General features: G+C 36.1%; 1 protein-coding gene across 6 annotated transcripts in view; it reads left to right on the forward strand.

Annotated features, from left to right (window-relative positions):
- The window catches only part of QKI (QKI, KH domain containing RNA binding), a 149,205-nt gene that overhangs the window by 26,058 nt on the left and 99,285 nt on the right, over nucleotides 1-23,862 (forward strand). For all 6 annotated transcript variants that reach the window (XM_019664251.1, XM_019664252.1, XM_019664250.1 and 3 more), the window contains exon 2: nucleotides 15,890-16,032. In XM_019664251.1, the coding sequence (XP_019519796.1) occupies nucleotides 15,890-16,032 (143 nt within the window). The remainder of the gene's footprint in view (nucleotides 1-15,889; nucleotides 16,033-23,862) is intronic.

The following is a 23,862-nucleotide window of genomic DNA, read 5'->3' on the forward strand; positions in this document are numbered from 1 at the left end:
TGGCCCATGTTGCTATTATCATTGCGCTCTTCCCGGATAAGGTAGATTAGTCGCCAGCCTCTGGACGGCCGCTCACGGCGGCTCTTGGCAGCTCACACCGGCTGCTGGCTGCTCACGCTGGCTGCCGGCCACACATGGTAGCTTATGGCAGCCCACTGTAGCAGGGGCTACAGCCTACGCTGTCGCTGGCGACTCACAGCAGCCCAGCTCCAGGTCGAGCTGTTGTTCACCATCTTAGCTGTAGAGGGCACAGCGTCACTGGCCCTTCATGTGGGATCCGAACCGGGGCCTGCTGCTCAGAGCTGGCGTTCCAAGCCAGCTCTTAACCAACGTGCCACTCGGCTGCCCCCAAAAAGCTCTTAACCTTTTTTAAAGAGTATGTTGTGGGAGAAGTGCTACAGAGAATATTTGTTCCAAGTATTTCAGGGTCATTTTTAATAAGCTGAGTGTACTGTGGGGTTTGAGTAGTTTGTAAGGTTTTCTTGATTATGTGGTTGCATAGTTGAGGAAGAGCTTAGTAAAAATGATTTGGAAAAATTCAGCTGTGTCTTTGTTACATCTACCTCCACTTTGCCGTTTATGGTGAATTTACATGTGAGAAGTCATGTGCAAACAGTGTTTGATTATTTGGTAGATATAGTGTGTGGTGGTGGAGTGCTGTTTGAAATAAAGTTATTTTTTTATCAGTAATATTGCCCTGTCAGGGCAGGCCTAAGAACTGTGTTCTTAGAAATTCTGTTCATTATGAGCTTTCTGCTGGAAAAAATACATATTGGTTTCAAGGAACAAGAATGTAATTTGAATGGTAACTTGCATATCTTTAAACGTTACTGTAGCTACTCTAAAATACACAACTGTTCTTTGACTTCCGCTTTTAAGACGTTTTGGAGTCAATGAAGGAAGTACCTTGAGCAAGAAAAACAGAACCACATGTCTGGATAATCATAGGCATTGCTAAAAATATCAGCCTAGTACAGAGATGGGATTAGGAGTCCGAAAACTAAGGTTTGGAAAAAAAACCCTGTGGGAGGATAGAAGCAGATAGTTAAAGCTTGTTTTCTTCATGTATCAGATCCATCAATGTAATTATGTATCATCAGAGATAAATATATGCATCCATGTTTTTTCCACTTTATCCTCCTTCATAATAATTAAAGTGAGGATTTATGAATCTAGAATCCGGTTTTCCCTACCTTGGTGTTTCCTGTTATAGAACCAAATGAAACCTTAGAACTTCGGTGTTTACTCTCTTTAAAAATTGCTTTGTATAGTGTTCAGGTCCAGGTATTTATATCCCAGGACACTCAGCCTCATCTGTCAATCACTTCTAGCCCTCTAGTCTATTTACATAGAAACCTGGTCTTACCGAATAGAAGAATTGTGATGACAAGGACTTTGTTGCTTAGTAGCTTGTCCCAGGCACCCAGCTCTGTGCCTGATACCACACAGAAAGATAGCACTTAGTATCTAATAGTTCCTGGAGCACCTGTTATGTGCCACAGTCTACCAGTATTCGTTATTGAGTGAAATAATTTTTTCTGTCATACTCAAATTAAGGCCTAGAGTTGTTATCTTAGATGTCCTTATAGATGTGAGTAAGCGTAGATCACAGAAAACTTAAATGACTTGTTGAAAGAGTGCGCAGCAAGTTCATGGTAGAGTGAGAACGGTAAATGAGAATCTCATCTGACTTCCTAGGTTTAGTTCGGATTATACCATCCTTTCTTAGCTGTGTGTGTGTGTGTGTGTGTGTGTGTGTGTGTGTGTGTGTGTGTACGTGTATGTGTGTACACGTATGTACACATTGCCCTCTTCTTATCCATATCTCCAATTTCTACTGCCATCACTGCTTTTTTCTCTATTGAGACCACTTTCTCTAGCAGCAACCAAATTTATTTTGGGAGATGGAGCAATAATGTTGAAGAGGCAGTTGTGGTATAAGTGAAAAAATAAAACTTTTGGGGTCAGACCGGGTTAGATCTTTCAATTACAAGTTATGTGATCTTTTGTAAGAGTGATTAATCTTAAATTTCAGTTTCCTAACTGTAAAATGGAGATGAGACTAGTACTTATCTATAAGAAAATCCCTCTAACCATACTAATAATAAAGTGCTGACCTCCAAGGCAGACTTTGAAGGGAGACTCATCAGTTGGAAAGAAGTTAGACCTCATTACTCTAAATTGCGAGCTTAAGAGACGCTCTTCCCATGTGCTACCTTTTGCACCGCCAGCCAGCCTGTCAACTCTGCTTCATCCCCAGTAACAGGATGCATGTTAGCGTAAAGGTCTGGGTAGCAGGAGAATTAGACACAGAGTATCAGTTACCTGGCTAATTTATTTACAAAGGAGAATTCATTTTAAACTGTGTTCTGTAGAGATGCCTTCTTGTGTGTGTCTGCTTGGTTTCCCCAGGGGGCTTTGTCAACCATGTCTACTCTCGGAAGCCCAGTCTCAATCGCGAGGAGTATGAAGTTCAGAGGAAGCAGGAGCTCTTTTTGGTTTCCTGTCTTAGGACTCAGTTTTCCCTGAAGAAGTACTTCCAAAAGTGTCTGTCTCCTAACCATGCAGACCGCATGATCACTGAAGCCAACATAATACTTTTAATATTTGCATAGTTTCCTTAGATTGTGTTCCAGAATACTAGGAATAGATGTTCCATAGAAGTTAAAATTATTGCTTTGTTATATGAAATATGATATGTTGAGAGGTGCTTCTCTGAGGCCATACCTGAGCACTCTGCTTCAGCTATTAATTTGGCTTACTTAGTTTCTGAAAGAGCAGGGACCATGTCTGGTTTTGCACATGACTGGATCCCTGGGCCTTTGTCAGTGCCTAGTTCATAGTAGGCATACAAATTTGTTAAATGTGTATATGAAAAACCATTGTATTGTACCATGGATTATTAAGACAGTTTTTAAAAACACTCAGATTATGCTTTATTCAGGCCAATCCATTTTATAAACAGTTTGTACTTTTAGGAAATAAAAGCTTACATTAAAACTTTTACTAAATAGGCTTTGAGTAGAGTTGATCAGAACTAAATATAGAGGTTGTGAAAAATCTGAAAAGGAATGAATAATTACAACCCTTTTGGTGCAACCCTGGTAGGGGCAGCCTTTTTCTTATGCGCTAGTTTATTTTTAAGCTGAGAGCAGTCATTTAGATGCATGTGCATTTTATCTCTTCATTTTATCTAAAATACACCAGAGAGTTCAGTATTGACACAGTGAACATGTTATTAACCAAGTGTTTTTTAGAGTCTCACAAATCTAGAATAAAGAGAGCAAACCCTTTTGAGAAGGGAGAATGCATTTCTGTTACTTTAAAAGGAAAAAGGAATGAGGAATTAAACAAATATCTATTGGTGCTTGAGTGAAGTTTCAAGAATGCTTTGTATAGCTTTGCATGTTTTTGTGCCAGTAGTCTTAAATAAGGTCTGTTTGAGCAGTGATTTTTTTTTTTTTTCCCCAAGGATCTAGATGTTGGGGATATAGCAAAAGGCAAAACCAAAGCTAACTGTTATCCTGGAGTTTACATTCTTATGTAGGAGACAGGGCAGTAAGCAATAAATACATCTGTAATATGTTAGGTAGTATGAATTATGGGAATACACTGGACAGGATAAAGGGGATCAGAGCGGTCTGGATGGATTGGGGCAAGTTGCAGTTTAAATAGGGAAGTCGGAGTGGGCCTTGTTGAGAATTCGACATTGAAAGAAGTAATGGAGTGAGCCATACTGCTCTCTGGGGAGTAACTTTCCAAAGGGAGGGAGAGTCATTGCAAAACTGTGAGGCCAGGACCAGCAAGCAGTTCCTTGTGTGGCTGTGACTGGGACTGATCTATGGGACAGTGGGATGGGGGAGGGCTAGATTGATTAGGAGAGGGGGTCAGAAAGATAAGAAGGGCAGGGTAACAGGGAGCCTCTGGATGTTGTGGGTCCTTGTAGATCTTTGGGAGGACCTGTGGTTTTACGCTGAGATGCGAAATCATTAGAGCACTGGTTCTTCAGCATGGTCTCCCTTTTAGGGAGTCTGTGAGGACAAACTATTTTCATAATAATGATGTTTGACTTGCACTCATTCTCATAAGAGTGTACAGTGGAGTGTTCTAGAGGCTATGTGTCATGTGCTATTGCAACAGGTTGAATTTAGAAGATACAAGGATCTTTTATCTCAAGAAAGACATTTAAAAGATGTGCAAAAATATAAAACAATGCCTCTTACTATTTTGTTGTGAAAATATATGTTCTCTGAAATGTTTCTGTTTCGTTAACATGTAATGGGGTTTAATATTTAAAAATGAATCAAAAGTAATTTAAACACATTTCAGTTTTGATGTCTAATAGTACGGTAAGTATTGATAGATATAATTCTGACCGATATACGCTCTTTAGTCTCCTTGTAGTAATTTTTTAAGTGTGGGCTCCTGAGACCAAAAGTTTGAAAACAGCTCCATTGGAGGGTTTTGAACAGAGGAGTGACATATTGCTTGGGTTTTAATAGGCTAACTCTGGAAAATACCAAATGGATTGACGGGCAGTGGTGGAACCCGAGAGACCAGTTAGGGCAGCGGTTCTCAACCTTCCTAATACCGCAACCCCTTAATACAGTTCCTCCTGTTGTGGTGACCCCCAACCATAAAATTATTTTCGTTGCTACTCTATAACTGTAATTTTGCTACTGTTATGAATCGTAATGTAAGTTCTTTTTGTTTTCCGATGGTCTTAGGTGACCCCTGTGAAAGGGTCGTTCGACCCCCAAAGGGGTCGTGACCCACAGGTTGAGAACCGCTGAGTTAGGGTATTTCGGTAGTATAGTTTAGGTGAAAAAGGATTATGGCTCGAACTACGTGGTCGGTGTTGAGGTGGTGAGAAGTGGAATTCTGCGTGTATTTTAAAAGGTGAGCACACAGCATTTGCTGGTGGATTGGGTATTACGTGTGAGAGAATGGACTTGCCATTTTCTGAGATCAGGAGGAACAATTATGGGGACAGATTAGAAGTTTGGTTTTGATAATGTCAAGGTGTCATGTTTAGAAGGAATTGGGTACAGGCATTTGGAGTTAGGGAGAGTTGGTCTGGAATGTCCTGGACCAGGGTTTTTGTTGGATTGTTTTGATAATATTTTTATATGACAGCAATTAGCTTCCATTCTAATGAGTTAAACTTTTATGATCTCAAAAAGAATGCTATATTTTGCATTTTACAACTTATTGAAATTGCTTTCAGAGAATATAGTGATGATAGTAGAATGTCCACTTTAAGAGGCAGTAAAAATGTAGTAGGTGTAGTGCTGCCAGTAGTGTAATGTTAGGTTTTCTGAATCTAGTTCTTTGTAACGTAAAGAATTCAGCTTTGGCTTAATTAAAGGGGATCATTGTTTACCATACTAAAATAATGTTTTCAGTACCAATCACGTTGATGCCTGAGGGTACTGTATGTGTTGCTCTTGTTACAAAAATGAAAGTTTTATTTTCTAATTTAATCTTGGTGCTTGCTGTAAAGGACCTTTTAGAATATTGTGTATGATAGATTGTCTGTTATGGCTTAAAAAACTCCTTAGCTTTTTCATAGTTTGAGGGATTTGTCTTGTATAAAGGCTGCTTTACTTTAACATCTGTGAATGTCATTTGACATTCATTTACTTTTGTTTATGACATTAAGGTGATACTCAAGTATGTGGTGCATGATTACATCATAGGTTTTCTTCCCTGGAGCTTAGGTAGATTCTGTAATACAATTGAAAAGGATAATTAAAAATCAAAGAAATTGTTACCCAGGAAAAGCAACCCACCCCTCTCCCTACTCAGACATAATTTTTTCAAAATTTTGGGGAGTTATGTTTCATTTTCATTGTGATTTACCTAATTTATTTTAAAGCCCTCAGGGATTTGGAGCTTGAAGAGGGTAAAATGCATAGGGACAGATCCCTCCTCACTTCCTCAAACACAAGTGTGTAGAGCACCCCACATTAGGATTTGGTGCTTCACAAGGATATCATTTAATTCCTGGTGCCCAGGAGTTTAAGACATTTTGGATATATAATTCTGAGAGGAGTAGAACCGACTGTATGTGGTTTTCAGTTGTTCATTGAGTATATATAGTTCTTTCCTGTGGGATATTGACACGGGGGAGGGGAGCACTAAAACGGGGTTCTCTGTGAAGAAAACGAAGGTGCAGACTCCTAATTGGTAGAATTTTAGAGCAGGAGGAAACCATAAATGTGATCTGGTCTAACTTCATTTTACAGAAGAGGAAACTGAGACCCAGAGGGTTAAATTCAAAGCCACACAGCTAAATCCCGCAGGGAATCCTCATTAAAATCCGGGTTGTGTAAACTCAAGGCCAGTCCTTTTTTCCCTACTACATGCAGTTATTAGAGAGATTTACTTTCTACTGAAAGGTCATTGTTTATGGATTGTGTAGTCTTTCTCCATGTTCTTAGGGTGGGTTTAAATAAAGTACATGTGCTTTTCAAGCAATATCTGTTAAAGAAAATTAAAGATTATTTTGAATTATTTTGACTTTTGAGTGTTTTTGAGATCCTCCGTTTTATTGGTTAGCAGGTATTTTTACATTTTCACTAGAAAAATAAGACATTTGCATGGCTTTCATTCTCTCCTATGACTGTTCCCCACCCCACCCCCCAGCAATTAAATAACTCGGAAGGCCAAAGCAAAAGCTTTTATTTCAATTTTTTATTTTGAAATAAATTTAGGTTTAAAGAAAAATAGAAAAAAGTAGTACAGAGGTTAATGTTAACTCATATAACCATACTATAATTATGGGAACCAGGAAATTAACAGTGATACAATATTAACTCATTTGCAGATCTTATTCTTATTGCACCAGTTTTCCTACTGTTGTGCTGTTTCTGGTCCAGGACCCAATCTAAGATCCCATATTACATACAGTTACTGGTGCTGTCTCTTTAATTTCTTCCAATCTGTGACTGTCACATTCTTTCATGACACTTTTGAGGATTACTGGTAGGCTATTTTGTATTCGTCAATTTGGGTTTGTCTGATGTTTTCTCATGATCAGATTGAGGTTATGCATTTTTGGCAAGAAAACCACAGAAATACTGTCAGGCATTCATTCTCAGTGCATACTAGTGGGTGGCGTATGTCTTACGGGTAATGTTACCATTGGTCACCTGGTTAAGGTGGTACCTGCCAGGTTTCTCCACTATACAGTCTCTTTTTTCCTTTGTAATTAATAAATGTCTTGTGGGGAGATACTCTGAAACTGTATATATTGTCCTATTTCTCATACTTTTGTTCACTAATTTAGCATCCATTGAATGGTTCTTGCCTGCAGTAATTATTACTGTGGAGGTTTTCTATTGGTGATTTTCTATATCCGTCTTTCCTTCTTATATTTATTAACTGGAATTTTATAAGGAAGATTTGTCCCTTCTCATGTATTTATTTTATTCATTTATTATAGCATGGTGGTCTCATGGATTATAATCCATTACTATCATTAGAAGGAATTGGATACAGGCATTTGGGAGTGAGGGAGAGTTGGTCTGGAATATCCTCAACCAGGGTTTTTGTTGGATTGTTTTGATAATATTTTTATACGATAGCAATTAGCTTCCATTCTAATGAGTTAAACTTTTATGATCTCAAAAAGAATGCTATATTTTGCATTTTACAACTCATTGGGCACGCATTTCCATTGCTGAGTTTATTTTTATTGTTCCAGAAATATTAAAAGAGTTGGGAAAAGAGTCATTAATAAAATGACTCTCAAGTATTACTTTTAACTTGGATTCTGATGCTACCTACTGATTTACTGTTGCAACTTCAGATATATATTTTTGACAAATGTTTTTTAACCAGGCTTGTTGATTTTCAGATTTAAATTTTCATACAGTGTATATTATATATAGAGATAAGGACTAGTTTGTCTTGAGTATTCAAAAAAACTAAATGACAAGAAGGCAACATTTTTTTATTAGCTAATACTGATATATAATTTTAAATATCTTGATATCTAGCAAAGTTTAAAAGTAACCAAACAAAATCCAATTTAAATGACAAAGGTACCTATTACAATTAAATAATTGGTTTTTATTCACTTAAAAAAATCCTTTCTCCTACTCTGTTTAGTTCTTTCTAACAGTCTATTTTGCCTTCTTTGTATACCAGCAGTATCCATGTTCTCAGGATTGTCATTTTCCTAGGAACGTAGGCCTAGATTTCATTCACAGAACTGCATTCTATTAGTTTGGAGTAAAAGAGAATGTCTGCAAAGACAATTTTTTGGAGTCACTAGCAAAATAGTGAACATACTGTACTACACTTATTATGTAGTACAGCTAGTGATAAACCAAAAGTTGGTTTGCTCTGTTTTTTCTTTTCCATTCTCTTAATTACTATCTGATATCTTTTTATTATTTTTATTAGCAATATTATTTTTTTGTAAAATGGGTACTCCAGATTCTGCTGAGGATCAGGTGATAATTCATATAAATTATTTTAACATGGTGAAAGTGCTCACGTATTAAAAAAACAGGTCTTTGTGGTTTAGTTTTAGAGTTTGGAGTCAGTGACTTAATTCTTATAATTTTGTATAGGGAATTCAGTTTTACATGCAGCATTTTAACTTAAAGTACTTTCTGCTGTCAGTGAGAATATCTTTATTTTCTAAGTGTTAACTATAAAACATTCATATAGTAATGTGAAAGCTAAGTAGTCCCTATAATCCATCTCCCAGAGATAACTACTGTTAATAGCTATTACGTCTTAAAAAAAATTAAAAAAATTTTTTTTCAATCACAGTTGACAGAGTACAATATTATATTAATTTCAGGTATACAGCATAGTGGTTAGAGATTTATGTAAGTTACAAAGTGATCATTCCAGTAAGTCTAGTACCTATCTGATACCATGCATAGTTATTACAATGCATGGCCCAAAACATCATCTTGCCTTTCTAAAAGGTCTTGGCAAACTTCGACTCTCCTTTGCTTTTGTTCATCGGTGAGCTCCTTTGGGACCATTTTTGCACACACCTTTCTCATGCCAAGATTTTCAGTTAAGATTTTCTAAACTGTTTCTCTATGGATGTTTACATGGTCTGCTATGCTTCTCACAGTCAGCCAATAATTTTTACACACAATTCGACAAATTTTTGCAATGTTTTTGTTAGTTCTGCTCGTTACTGGCCACCCTGACCTTTCTTCATTAGTGACGTGCTCTCTTCCCTCGGAAAAACATTTAGTCCATTTATACACTACCGTTTTCTTCATGGCGTTATCCCCATAAACTTGGATGGTGGTGGTGACATCACCACACGTCGACACGAACACAGCTGTGAGACACTGATTTACCAAGGTTTTATGAAACCTTATCGAGCTGCCAATGTAAGCACACTGTAGCAAGTTTGCGAACTTCATTGTCAGGACTCATATGTACAACATCTTCTTTATCCATTCGTGTATTGCTGGACATAGGTTGCTTCCATTTCTTGGCTCTTGTAAATAATGCTGCAGTGAACATAGGGATGCATATATCTTTTTGAATTAGTGTTTTGGATTTTTTCAGATAAATGAGACATGGAATTTACTGGGTCATAAGGTAGTTCTATTTTTAATTTTTTGAGGTGTTATATCTTTTTTTTTACTTTATGTGTCTATCTAAAAATACACATACTTAGTATAAATTGGATCATAGAATAGATATTTTTTTTCTGCTTTGAAAATCTTTTCAGGAAGGTGCAGCTAGTATGAAATACTGACACAACAGCTGCTGAGAACAATTGTGGGAATAAGATGGACATTTTATGAGACTTCCTATTTCCTAGTTTTTATGTGAAATGTACGAATGTATGTATTTAGCACAGTTGTTAATTTTGGCAATTTGAAGGAGGGCTATGATGTTGGATTGAATTTTGTAGTTTTTATTTTTGTGCTTATAGTTCTGAAGTACAACTACAGTTCAATCCAAAAAATAAGGTCTCATCTAGAAAATTATTGATAACATGTTTTTTTTATTCTTGCCACTTTCAAAGCAGTTACCTGAAAATTAAATCAGGTTTAGTTTATTCAGTTGTTCAAGAAAGCAAAACATCTTCCACTAAGTAGTGCATATTCTCTAGTAACCTGCTTTTTAATGCATTTGCTTTCAGTACCTTGCGGACTTGGCTTTTTAAAATGAGCACAGTGAAGTTATATTATTCTGTGGGTTTTACTCTGCTCAAAATATCTTTAAAACTCTCCCTGCATTTAGTAAAAACCCTGAATTAGGGTTTCTCTTAACAGAAGAGATCTTTGTTGACTAAGGGTACATGACAGCCACCTCTTTATGTAGTGGCAGTTCTTCAGTTATAAATACACTCAATGTTATTGTAAGATTTAGTGAGTATCATGTAAATAGAGACTACTGATTTGTTAAGTAAGACCTAAAATAATTAAATTCTTACTTTGCTGTTCATTAGTGTGCCAGTTTTGGTAGTGTTCAGCTAGAAATAAATTGCGATAGTGAGGAAATTAAAGAGCCCATATAAAAACTTCAGTTGAAATGATGAAAGCTGTCATTTTAACGTTGCTTATACAATTTATATTATGTACATTAAAGCATATATGTTTTTATAAAGAGTTGGCTTTTATTTTACTGCATAAATTAATGGAAAATGTGAAATTAAAAAAAGCAGTAATGGTCAAATGATACTATAATCTTTCTGTATTTTAGCTCCAGCTCTATTATAATGATAAGGTAATTTTTTTTATGGATTTAAGGTAAAATGCAAAGAAAAAGCAGATAGATGCCCAAATGAAATATGATGTCTATAACATGAGAACAGCCAGTTGAGCAATTGGAATTAGCTACCATAACACTGAGTGAAGGGCATGTTTTGTTTGAACATTTTTTCAGTGTTTTAAACAGTCTTTTAATTTGGATTGTTACATTATCCTGAAAATAATATGTTCATGCATTTTATTTGTATATCATTAATAGTTTTATGTTTACTAGTAAGCTAGTAAATATATTTTATATTTTCTAATTTTTATTTTCTTGGTTGAAATTTGTTCAAATAATTCTACACCAGAATGTAAAATAGGGATATATTTTATTCTTTTATCTAGTTTGCCAACGTTGTAGTATTGATTTATATATCTATCTTGGGAAATGACAACTTAATTTCATAATTTAGATTTCTCACACTGTGTTTTTCTATTCTCTAATATTTCTTCATGTTCTTAATTCTGACATTCTGCTTTTGCATGGAGTGATTGATCTGTTAATCCAATCTTTCAACTAAAACAAACCTGTTACTTAAATTCATAGTTAGGTGAATTAAAGGGAAGGGGAAAAAGCTTAAGGCAGATGATGTAATTAATATTAACAGGTCACATAAAACAGAACTGAACTGTACAGCGACTATTTTTCCCTTTCCTCAGAACCGGAACTTGCTGCCTGATAATTGAGCTGTAGTTGGAAAAAGGAAAAACAAATCAAGATAATTAAAGCAGAGAAATGTGAGGAGATAGTAAGTAGTGTAACCGAAAGAAGCTTTTAGGCCTAAACAAAAATAGTTTTCAGGGTATTGAAATTTGAAAAAATGTAATAACTGAATAATGAATTCAAGAAAACATGGAAAATGAGGGAAGTCTGAATGATGGAAAGGTGACTACTCCCCGAACTGAAAAATTTATATTTTAAATTTGATGGCACAACCAGTAGGTTTCAAAACAGGTTATTTCCTGTTTAAACTGATAGATCCAGTGGGAGGTTCAGGTCCTAGTGTAGCTTGAGATTTCATTACATAGTTGATAAGGTGTGCCAGTATTTTATTATCCAGGCTAGAGAAGTGTGTGCTGTGTGAAATTGCAGTTGGATCCTTGACTCATACTATAATAGTCACCCCTAAAGAGTGTCAACTGATGGATTAACATAGGTCTGAAGGGATATGTCCAGTAGAAAGCAACCATGAAAAAATTTTAAGCTGTCTGCCGGTGTCTAAAGAAGGCGTTGTGGCTGTGGCTTGGTACCACATGCGTGTTAGCAGTACGGTGTGCTTACCAAAGGGGTAAAGGTGTTCGTACACAAGTACTGTGGGAGGTGCAGTGTTAGGACTGGAAGTAGGCAGCCCTAGTCCGTCTGCTTACTGCGCATGTCGGAAGGATGTGTGCGGTACGGGGTGTTCCGTTTGAAAAGGGACATACACAATTGGAGTGTGTCTAGATGAGTGGGAGGGTATAAAACCATGTCATCATATAGTTTAGTGAAGAGGACACTCAGATGTTACAGAACTTTTCAAGTATTTGTAGGGCTGTCATGACAGAGGCATTTGACCTATTTTGTGAGCTTTGGAGTGTTGAGTGGGAGGAGTGGGAGAAGTTTTAGGAAAGATTTTGGTTCATTGAAATAAATTTGTGACATTTAAGAACTTCAAGATGTTTAAAACAAATTGTCTTGATCTTGGATATTTTTGGGTTATTGTAGTGGGAATTTTCCTACTAGGTGATTAAACAAATGGTTCTGAACTTTTAGTTCTCTGAACCACTGCTGTAGGTTGATGAAGGTAATGTGGAGTTGAGGGGACATTTGAGCATTCTCATGTAATGTTTGATACAACAAAAGACTTATATGAAACATACTAGTTATGAAACATTGCAGTGTGTCATAAAGGAACACCTGTGAACCTACCAGCTACAAAGGAACTATAGCATCATCCATACCCATGACACGCTTCTGTAGTATTTGGGCTGTGATTATATCAACTTGATATCAACATTAACAAAAGCCCTGATTGCCAGAATTTAACAGAATGAAAAACTTTGGAGACAGAACTTTTTAAAACATGGAAGAAAATAATAAATGGCGTCCTTGCATACTGAGGTTGGACCAGTGGATTAATTGAGTCACTCAGTAAGCAACCTCTAATTATATGAGGTGCAGCCACAGCACAGAAAGGTTAAGTAAGAAACTTGTCTAAAATCACACGAGCAGTTACTGTTAGAACTGGAATCAGAACTTGTTCTAACTCGAGTGTTGTAAATAACATGCCAAGAAGTGCTAACGATTTCCTGGCTAGAAAGTTGCTGGTGATAAAGGGTAGTACTCTGCTGGTAAGACTCCACAATGAATTAGATTGTAAATTCCTTGAGTACTAGAACAGTCTTAGCCATTTTTCGTTCCCATATGTACTGTTTTGTATATAATTTGTGTTCTATTATTAAATTGAGTGATATTTCTTAGAGACTGAAAGAAACATGATAGAAAGACTTCTTTTATCGTAAGAAAAGTGGAATTTATAATTTTATTGTTTGTACTTTTGCTTTATATACTACCTGTCATTAGAAAATGTCAGTGTTTCTTTCCTCTTGACTTCTTTCTTGACCCTAATACCTGCAGTAGAGTTGATAACTCCTGCTTTTGTGCTACCACTGTCTCTATACTGGTAATTTTCATAGGTATCTTATTTGTGTATATACCTTCCATATCAGACCAAGTTGAGAGCTGGAATCATGACTTGTTTAACTTGAATGCCCTAGAATCTAGCCCATTCCTCCCTTCATTCACCCACCCATCTACCCAGTCCATAAGTATTAATTGAGGACCCACTGTGTTCCAGGGATGACTTTAGGAGCTGGGGAGACAGAGTAACAGATTCTCATGGAACTTTCAGTCCTTAATCAGAATCACACAAATGTTTATAGAAATACAACTTAAGTTGTAAATGTATCTTTTCCTCCATTATATCATCTAATTGGATTATGAACGGTGTTTTTGCATATTTATGGTTTTTTTAATCTAGTCATCTGAATTTTCTTATTTATAATTGATTTTCTTGTTTTTTTTTAAGTTTGATAAAACCCTTTACCTGGAAAATCATTATTTTCCCCTTCAAAGACTATTACTGTGGTTACTTGTAGATTTTTAAATATTGAACTAGTTTTACATTCATAGTATATATTCCACTTTGTTTTGGTGCATTATTCTTTTAATATGCTGGTGGAGCCTCTTCATTTAGGATGTTTGCATCTATATTTATAGGCAAATTTTATCTATAGTTTCCTTTTATGCTATTATCAGGTTGCTGTGTCAGTGTTTATTAACTTCATAACAAGAATTGGGCAGTTTCTGAAGAGGAGATTTAAATGTAATAATATTGAAAGTGCTTTTATATAGAGACCGGGACTAAAGGAAAATGTGTATTTAATTATATTAACATTTTGTAATCTACTTTGGTTAATTACTTGCTGTAATTATATAAATTATATAAACAATAATGTTTAAATTATTACTTGGTTGCTGAAAACTTGATTTGAGAATTGCTATTTTATGATAATTTAAGATAAACATTAATTTGATACTGGACATTTTTAGAAAATATTATGAAACTAGAAGTATAAAAAACTTTAAGAATGAGATCTTGTTCTTGTAATGTAGTTAAATCCAAGGTACTTTCTTTTGATTTAAAAAAAATTTTATTTGCTATTCAGAAGTAAACATGGTTATCTTCAACAAGCAAATTGTTGTTTAAGAGAGAAAATGTTATAAAATGAATATTGCCATCATTGAAGCAGAAAATGTATGAGAGTGCAGTATTTTCACAGATTAAGACTTTATAACTGGGTAAGAACACCTTTGATAAGCCTTTTTGTTGTATTGGATTTTATTTAACTGAAAGTGATTTAAATAACTGAAAAAATTAAAGTGTGCATTCATATTTGATAGTTCTTTAATAGCAGTAGATTGAAGTTCCATGATTAGAAGGCATACAAATACATTTTAAAAATGAAAGACATTATATTTTTAAATACTAATGGGCACAACCTTTTTCCCCAAGGAGGATGTAATCTCCAGCATGGATAGATGGTTACAGAGACATCCAGCTAATTTAATAATGACAGCCCTTATTAGTATGTTCCAGTGGGCAGGAGTGTATCATCTAGCACATTGTAGAAGCTTAAAGAAAGAATTAATCAATTTATTTGTACAGGACTTGATTCATTAAAATAGATTTCTTGGGTTTTTTTTTTGGTTTTTTTTTGAAAAGTGTGTTTATACCTGGGATGTCATAATTTTTTTTTTTAAGGTCATTGACTAGGTGTCTCTGCTTTCTTTCTTATATTTTCTTCATTAATCTAATGTAGTTTAATTTCCATTACTGTCTTTTTCTTAAAACTTCTCCGATCACTAATGGCTTAGTGGTCAAATCCAAGGTACCCTTCTTTTGCTCTTTGCTCTACCTTTGTGGTATTTGACACTGTTGATTACCCTCTCCTTGAATCTGTCATTGCTTAGCTTCTTTGATACCTCTTCCCTACTTCTCCTATCTATCACCATTTCTTCATGGTTTGAACCTTCTTTTCGACACCCCTTAAATGTTGCTTTTCCTAAGGTTCTTTCAGCCCTTTTCTCTATACCCTCTTTAAGACACCTCTTTTTATTCCTAAAGCTTTATCCACTATATTTGGGTATGAAACTCAGACTTCCGCTGAACTTAACATCTTGTGTGTCTGTTGGACATCTCTGTTCTGAAGTAGAAGACAGCCTTTGGTGTTAGTTTTTTGTCTGATAAACATTCTTATACTTACTTGACTGAAGCTATCATTTGGAATAATTGGCTTCATTTAGGCATGGAGAAATTAGATAAAATAACAGATCTATATCATAGTGGATAAGAACTTGGGCTCTGAGGTTAATTATAATAATTTATATTATTTGGTATATGAATTTGATTTCTGGTAGAAATTATTTGAGGCTATAGTCCTCTTAAACATAGACTTAATTCAGAGAATGATAGAATAGGCCAACAATTCTTTACTTCTTTGAGTTTTAACACTTTATGAATGAAATCCTCCCCTACCCTCTTTTTTTTATTTTCCTGAATATCTTCGTCTAACACATTTAAAATTTTTACTTTTAACAGAAATTAGCAGAGTACGGAAAGACATGTACAATGACACATTAAATGGCAGTACAGAGAAAAGGAGTGCAGAGTTGCCTGATGCTGTGGGACCTATTGTTCAGTTACAAGAAAAACTTTATGTGCCTGTAAAAGAATACCCAGATGTAAGTATATATCATTGTTTTATTCAATATTTTTTCTGCTTTACATACTTTGGGAAGAGATATATCTGGTGGTAAATACTTAAGCATTGTCAGCTGTTTTTTAAAAAAAAATTTGTGAGCTCTAGAGATGTGAATAATTTGGCGTGGATAACTTAAAGAATTGTCTAAGTATGTTGTCATTTGAATGCTGCTATGTTACTTTTGGAAATGCACATGGTAAAGACTCAGTGTTAGATTCCAAATCGAGGCAATAGTTACATAAAGAGCTTTGGCCTGAATGTTAGATAACCCCAAGGACAACTCTTAGCTCACCTTGGGCCTGACCTCAAAGAAGCCACAGCCTGGGCCCCATCATCTTTTCAGTCAAGTGGGAGGTTGGACTGTGGCAGCTAAGATTCCTTTCGGCTCTAAAATTTCTGTGATAACCACTGTTTGTCATTAATTTTTTGTTCATCTTAGTCTCTTGCTCAACTATCCTGTATAAGCATTTTGTTGCCAGTAGCCTCCTTGTCCTATGCCAGTTAATTTATAGAATAGCTCCAAACTCGTTGCCTTTTATTACAAAGCCCTACATGATACGGTCTTTTCTGTCTCTCTAACCTCATTGTAAATGGTTTCCCCTCTTCCTCAGTACACTGTGTGGTCACATGGGCTCTTAGAACAAGTCAAGTCTGTTCCCAGCCTGAGGACCTTTATGTTAGCTGTACACTGATCCCTACTGGCTGGCTTCTTCTTATCATTAATGTGTAGCTTATGTTGCTTCAGAGAGGCCTCCCCTGACCATTTTATCTAAAAGCAATCTGGTTACTCATTGTTTCATGTAAGTTTCTTTTATTTTTCAGCAATAGCATTTATTATCTGATATTTTTCTTATTTATTTGTTTATTTTTCTTTCTCTCCCCAACAAAATAGAAGGCACTTAAAACGAGAACCTGTTTTTGTTATTAATTGCTGTATTGCAGGCGTGCTAGCATTGGGCGTAGTAGGCATCCACTTACATGTTAATAAATAAAGACAAATTGATGGTTTCTCACCAGGTTTCAGAGGACTTTTCTGAAAGCAAATACAAGAAACAGTTGGTATTGTAAGGCCGAAAAAGTGCTGTGTGTTCTAAGATTCAGTGATCGTGTGGGCAGTCTACTAATCTGGAGAAGGGAAATCAATCTTAAATTAGATAAATGGAAAAAAGCTTTAATATTTCACAAGATGCATTTCCAGTACAATTTTCTATAAATCTAATACAGTTACTGTTTTTGTAAGTATTTTTTCGGTTGCAAATATACAAACATTTCTTGGTAACATAAGCAAAGAAAGAAAATTTTGGAAAATAATTGGGTGTTGTACAAAGGATTAGAGACAGGCCTGAGGGCAGCCCTGAGAACCTCAGTAGGAGTTTGGACCTTCTCTGTTGAGAGCCTTGCTCTTCTTAACGTGATTTGACATCAGTGCCTCCTAGTCTCACTCTGTCTTCAAACTTCAGCATCTTAGGAGAGAGAATGTGTTTTGGACCAATCTGCCATGTCTAAGGGACATGATCTTAACTAGCATAACCTAGATATGACCACTGAGGGTCTTCCCTCATATCAGGATGATTCCTAGAGATGGGCAGCTGTCCTGTTGGAGTCTCCTGTTGTTGGGTGTTTCCTTATCTCCTAAAGGCTGTCAGCCTTCTCATCTGCTTATGTAAACTCTAGAGGATGAAGTTGTAGCACTAGTCATGAGCATAGAATACGTAAGAGAAGACCTTGTTAGAGAATGGAACCTTCGTCGCCCTGCTCCTCATTCTTCTTTCTAAAAAGGCATCAAGTTCTCTAGGTCTCTGGTTCTTAAAATGTGGTCCCAGGACTAGTAACCGCAGCTACTGGGAACTGAATGTTCCAGCCCCACCCAGACTAACTGGATCAGAAGCTGGAGCGGCGAGGCCAGCACCCTGCCTCCCAAGCCTGTAACTGTTCTGATGCACGCGAGGGTGAGAAACACAGCTCTTTTATATTATATCATCGGAATAAGCTGTGTAGAGAGTGAACGAAACAATATCTCTGCTTTTGTGGAGCAGGCATTGCAGTGGCAGAGACAGACAATAAACAAGAGTATTTAGTTTAGGTGCCTTCAGTGCCATGGAAAAAATAAAGTGGGGTTAGCAGATAAATGGTGACTCTTATGTTTATAGTCAAGAAATCGCTTATAAATGAAGGGAACGCAGAGACGTGAGCGGAGTGATGGGGAGGAGGGTGTGAACACCATCTGGGGAAGGACATTACAGGCAGAGGGAACGGCAAGTGCAGTGACTCTGGCATGAGGGTGCTTGGGAAGGGTGGCAGATGTGAGATTGGAGAGCCAGCAGAGGGCCATGTCGTGTAGGGGCTGTGGGCCTTCGGACGGATTGCAGGAACTACTCTGAGTGAGACGGGAAGCTCTTTACATGTTCTGAGCCAAGGAGTGACATGAGCTCAGTTGGGTTTTAATAGATTCATTCTGGCTGCTGTGTGGAGGAAGGCTGTTGGGTGATGGTGGCAGCAAAGAGACCAGCTGGGGAACACAGGAGGAACTTGAACAAGAGGACTTAGAAATGCTCAGATCCTACATATTGTAGATTGTCAACTTAAAGCCAATAGAATTTGCTGAGTGGATAATGGGGTATGGGGAAAAGTCAGGAATAGCTCAAAGGTTTTGATCATATGGAATAACGGAATCCTAAAAGACAGACTCCTAAAGACTGAGGGAGGACTAGGTTAGGAAGGTGGGGGTTCAGCAGCTCTGATTTAGAGGTGTTGAGTTTGAAGTCAGACATCCAGGTGCGGGCATGTCAAATAGGCAGGTGGGTATATGAGTTCTGGACTCTTGGCACCCAAAAATGTCTGTTTTAATGAAGCTATTTAAATGACAAATTTAATTATAATTCATAAGAGGATAGAAATTAACATAAAACTGTTTTGGTCCCCCAGATAATTTTTTTAATACCTTGATTTTAAATTTGTTACAATAATTTTAGTTTGGTGAAATTGGGATCTGCACATAGTTTTAGAGTTTTTCTTCTTTGAGGTTAATACCAAATGAGTAGTACTGTTTACTGGTATATATTAGGAACTTTACTCAGCTTTTAAAAAATTAAATAGTATTAAATAAAACAAGGGAGTCTGTCAGATTTTAGAAGCATGGGAAAAGATTTATTTCAGAATCATGAGTTAGATATTGGCCAAAATGAAACAAATATTATTATTCTTGATTTTCTTCACTTACTGTACCTTAGAGGTCATTACGTAGGCTTCTTTCCTACCTCCCACCCCACATTTGTATGTAAGCTTGACTTTGTGAGTGAGTTCATCCCACTTGACTAAAAAATTTTATTATTATTATTATTATTAAAACTTTTATTATTCAAGTTTCAAAGGGGTAGTGTAGTGGTGAAAAGTGTGGACTCAGGCGCAGACCCCTGGTTGGCTCTGCTATTTTTATTTAATTTTTTTTGGTGTGTGTGACTTTGGGTAAATTATTTGTCATTTCTGGTCCTCAGTGTCCTCATCTTTAATGGAGATAGTAATAGGTTTACTCTTTCACAGAGTTATAAGGAGTTATAAGTATAGTTATAACTTATAGAGTTATAAATGAGTTAATATATGTAAAGCACTTGGAAAACACTTTTTATAAGTATTACCAGAATGTAAGCTCCCTGAGGATAGGCATTTTGTCTCTTTTCATATTCCCACTGCCTAGAATAGTATCTGGTAAATGTTAGATGCACAGTAAATATTTGTTGTGCATATCTGTATGAAAGCCTCACTCTTTGAAATATTCCTAAACTTTTTAGAAAACTTGCTGTCTTTTGCATTTGCATAGCAGCTTATTTATAGAAGTAAGTGTTAATTTGGAGTTATTGTTTTGAGCTTGGCTGTATAGAGCTCTGGAATGATAGAAGAAAGTCTTAGACTTGGTGTTTCAGAAATGAGGCAGTAGTGCTGCAAAGGTCCTTCACAGTGGTTTTGAATAAGCACCTTGACGTGGAAATGAGACGTTATTATCAGTAGCCTATTGAAAATGTACTGAAAATTTCTACAAAATTTATATTAATATTTATATTTATTGATAAAGCAGACGTTAATTGCGTCTCTACTTTGTACTAAGCACATCCTGGGGATGGGGATATGAATTCAGTTGCGAAAACTCAACATAGTGGAGATAATGAGTTCTTGAGCCAGACAGGCCTAGGTTTTGAATCCTGGCTTGCCCTTAGTGGTGGCATCTGTAAACAGGTGCCACAGTAATGCTCCATAATAGGCTACATAAAACTCAGTGTCTTAAAACAGTGCGCATTGATTTCTGTGCTTGAGTCTACTGTGTTGGCTCAGGTTCTGCTGATTGGCTGAGCTGAGGTTGACCAGGTTGCTGTGGGCTGGCTGCAGGCGGCTTAGGGGCAGCGGCTACTGGAGCATTCCCTCTCATGGCAGGTCACCGGAGAGCCACGCCAGATTGCTTACGCCTTGTCCCATTCACTAACGTTCTGTTAGCCCAGTGATTGTCAGCTAGGGAAGTTCTTGGCTCTCCAGGACATTTTACAATATCTGGAGATATTTTTGGTTGGCAAAACTTGCAGGGGTTACTAGTGGCATCTTGTGGGTAGAGGCCAGGGGAGCTGCTAAACACCCTACAATGCACAGAACAGCCCCCCCGAAGAATCCTGCCCAAATGTCAGCAGTGCTGAGGTTGAGAAACCCTGCATTGTCAAGCACTGTCCACAGTGAGGAGACTGAATAAATATTTGCTGAAAAATAATCGAGATTCTCCTGTTGGCTGTGAGCACATGTTAATTTTTTAGAATCTGTTTCTTTGTCTGAAATTTTAAGGTCTATCTCATAGAATTGTTTGAAGGAATAAAGATAACAAATGTATGACATCTGATAGAGCACTCAGTAGTGTGGTTCCTGTGATTGTGAATAAGAAAAAAATCCTACCCTTGAAGGAGCCCACAGTCTTACATGAAAGATAAAAGATATTGCATTAAATCATTTAATACTATTTATTATACATTTATAAAATGACACATGAACGAAGATAAAAGTTATACATAGGCCATCAAACTGGTAATTTGGTCCATTAGTTATTAAGGACTTGTTTGAATCCATGGAGATCTTACAAGCAGTTTATGAATGAATTTATCTCTGATTGATATAAAAGATGTTATGTTTCAATGAATCAGTAATAATTCTGTCATTACGTTTGCCTAGTTATCAATTTTGATTTATGAGAAAATGTTTCATAGGATCTATCAGAGTGGTAGATAAGTTCCAAATATTGGCAGATGTAGCTGTTAGGGATATTAGTTGTTCTGTATATTATATACAAGAACACATTGGACTGCTAAACTGTTTGCTTGGAGTGTGATATGATGAAATTGTAGTGAGACTTTTTCCAAGAGATTTTAATATGAAGATAACTGATTTTCTGATGTTGTAAAATGGGTTTTAATTTTGAATGATGATAGCCTTGAAAGGTGTGTCTTATGTCTGTCATATCACGATGACCCATTACCAAAGATTTGTAAGATGGATAAATGCCTTTTCAAGTATTTTTTCAAGATTATATTATAGGATCCCAGCCTGGCAACTGTCGTTAATGATACAGATTTATAATGTTAAGTACGCTCTATTGTCTCATAATGTTTTTTGTTAATGATGGAGCATGACTTTTTGAAGTTCCCTTTCAATTCAGTTTTCCTGGGTTTGCAGATAAAATTTGGCTAGTCATAGCTTCTGAGTTAGTATAAGGTTAATGGTGGTTTTCTTCTGTTTCTCAAGATTGTCACCTGTAAATTGGCTTTTGAGCTGGCATTTGTTTTGGAGGGGTTATGAGAAGCACGGTGTCAGTGCAGTTATGTTTCCTTAGGCTTTTGTTCCTTTATTGTGGCTTTGGTATTATGTTGAAGGAATTGAGAGTCTTCCAAGAATTTTCATATAAACTACTTTCACCTTTGTTCTTCTGAGAAACAAACGGATGTTAACTCAAAATTTAATGAACCTCAGTCTCCTTTTTCAATATTTACGTTAAACCTTGATTTTTGCCTGGATATGATCTTAATTATGAGTGCAAATATAGTATTTTAAAAGTAAGAGCTACATATCTCGCTTTGATAGTTTATACAGGAAAGTATTACACATAGATTCTTGATTTTAAGAAAGTTAGTATATATTTTTGGGTAGAGTTGTGAAGCCTTTTAGATTACATATTAACCTGTTGAAGTTTTTAATTTAGTAGTACGATTTGATAATATGGAACATGTCTTTTAAGTTTTAGGTAGAGAAACTGTTATTGTTGATTGTTGTTATTCTTGGTTTTGAAGTTTACTTTTTATCAAAAAATAAGCAAAAGTATATTGAGGGCCTGCTGTGTACCAAAATATTTAATTGGCTCTTTATGCTCTGAGATATACTAAATTTCTTAGGATGTTAATAGAAATTATTCCAAAAAGGATTTCAAGAGAGTCTGAAAACAATAAATTTGTTTAGCTCAGGTTTTTTTATTTTTTCTAAGTTTAACAATTTTTAAAATAATAAGCCTTTTCAGAATCTTTAAATGAGAATGCTTTCTTTTGTAAGTATTATATTTTAATGTTTAAAAAGAACTAGTGTTCAGAAGATTAAAAGATGGAGTTAGTTTTGGGGAAGAATTATTGCTTATAAAGCAAATGTTTTCCATGCTAAGTTGAGATAAAAAGTTTTGCCTATGATTTCTCTTATCCAAAAAGTTGGTTAGGATTTGCTCTGTTAAAATTGCTGTTACAAAGGACTTATAAATCAGTTAGATACCCAGTCACAGGTTTCTAATGTGCATATCTGTAAGATTCTCACTGAAATAACCAAAGTAATATAATACAAAAATTGGAGAGAGACCTGCCTCTCAGTGCTATTCATATTCTGGAAACATTGAGATGTTTCTTTTAGCTATTAGAGGAAGCGGGGAGGTGCTAATCTGCTATTGGCCTATCTTGAGAAAGCAGTGTCTCCTGGAACAGAGTGAAACAGTCAACAGCAGAATCTTCCGAGTCCTAACCCTTCTGCCTCCAAATTGGCAAATGAAGTGGGCTATGGAGTAGTTGAAGGTTATACCACCAAGGTCGTCCACCCATCTCAGTACCCGCTTACAGAATGTGACATGCCTTCTTCTGGTTTGAATTTGTTTGAGCTGAGAACTACTGTAGTTTTTGATAGAACCTGCCTTAACTTCACTCTAGGGATATTCAAATCGGACTTCTAAATGACTAGACTAGCCTTGGAACTAGATTTAGTTAATTATCTCATTGGGAAAACCATAAACCCAACCTTTTAGAACAAAATAGTTCATATATAAGTTAGGGACTTCCTGAAATCTAGTTTTGACTTCCATAGGAAACTGCTTTTCCCAAGTCCAAACACAAATATCAGTCAGCAGCCTGCCTAGCCTGAACTTGGCCGTCTCTGTTTCACATTGGTATGATAATTTTTTCTTTGTTATTTGGTAAGGAATTGCTTGAGCTTAAAAATGTATCTATGTTGTATTGTTTGGAATTATAGAACAATGATAGTTTTGCTTACTTTCTTGCTTTTTTATTTGTAAGGCTGTCTAAAAGCCAAATAAATTTGTAAATTTAAGGACAGATTAAAACAAAAGAAAAAAACCCCAAAATTTGAAAAGTTATTAGAAACATGAAGGCGAGATCTGAGTATAAACCAATGGAACTTTGATGTCACTGTTCCAGAATGTTGGGTGTGGCCTGTGATGAGCAATTGGCACAGGAATAAGACATACATAGTCCTTGCTCTCATGGTGCTGTTACAGCCACAATCCAATTATGCAGTA

Source organism: Hipposideros armiger, unplaced genomic scaffold (genome assembly GCF_001890085.2).
Source record: "Hipposideros armiger isolate ML-2016 unplaced genomic scaffold, ASM189008v1 scaffold_418, whole genome shotgun sequence".
In the NCBI taxonomy this organism is placed as follows: domain Eukaryota; kingdom Metazoa; phylum Chordata; class Mammalia; order Chiroptera; family Hipposideridae; genus Hipposideros; species Hipposideros armiger.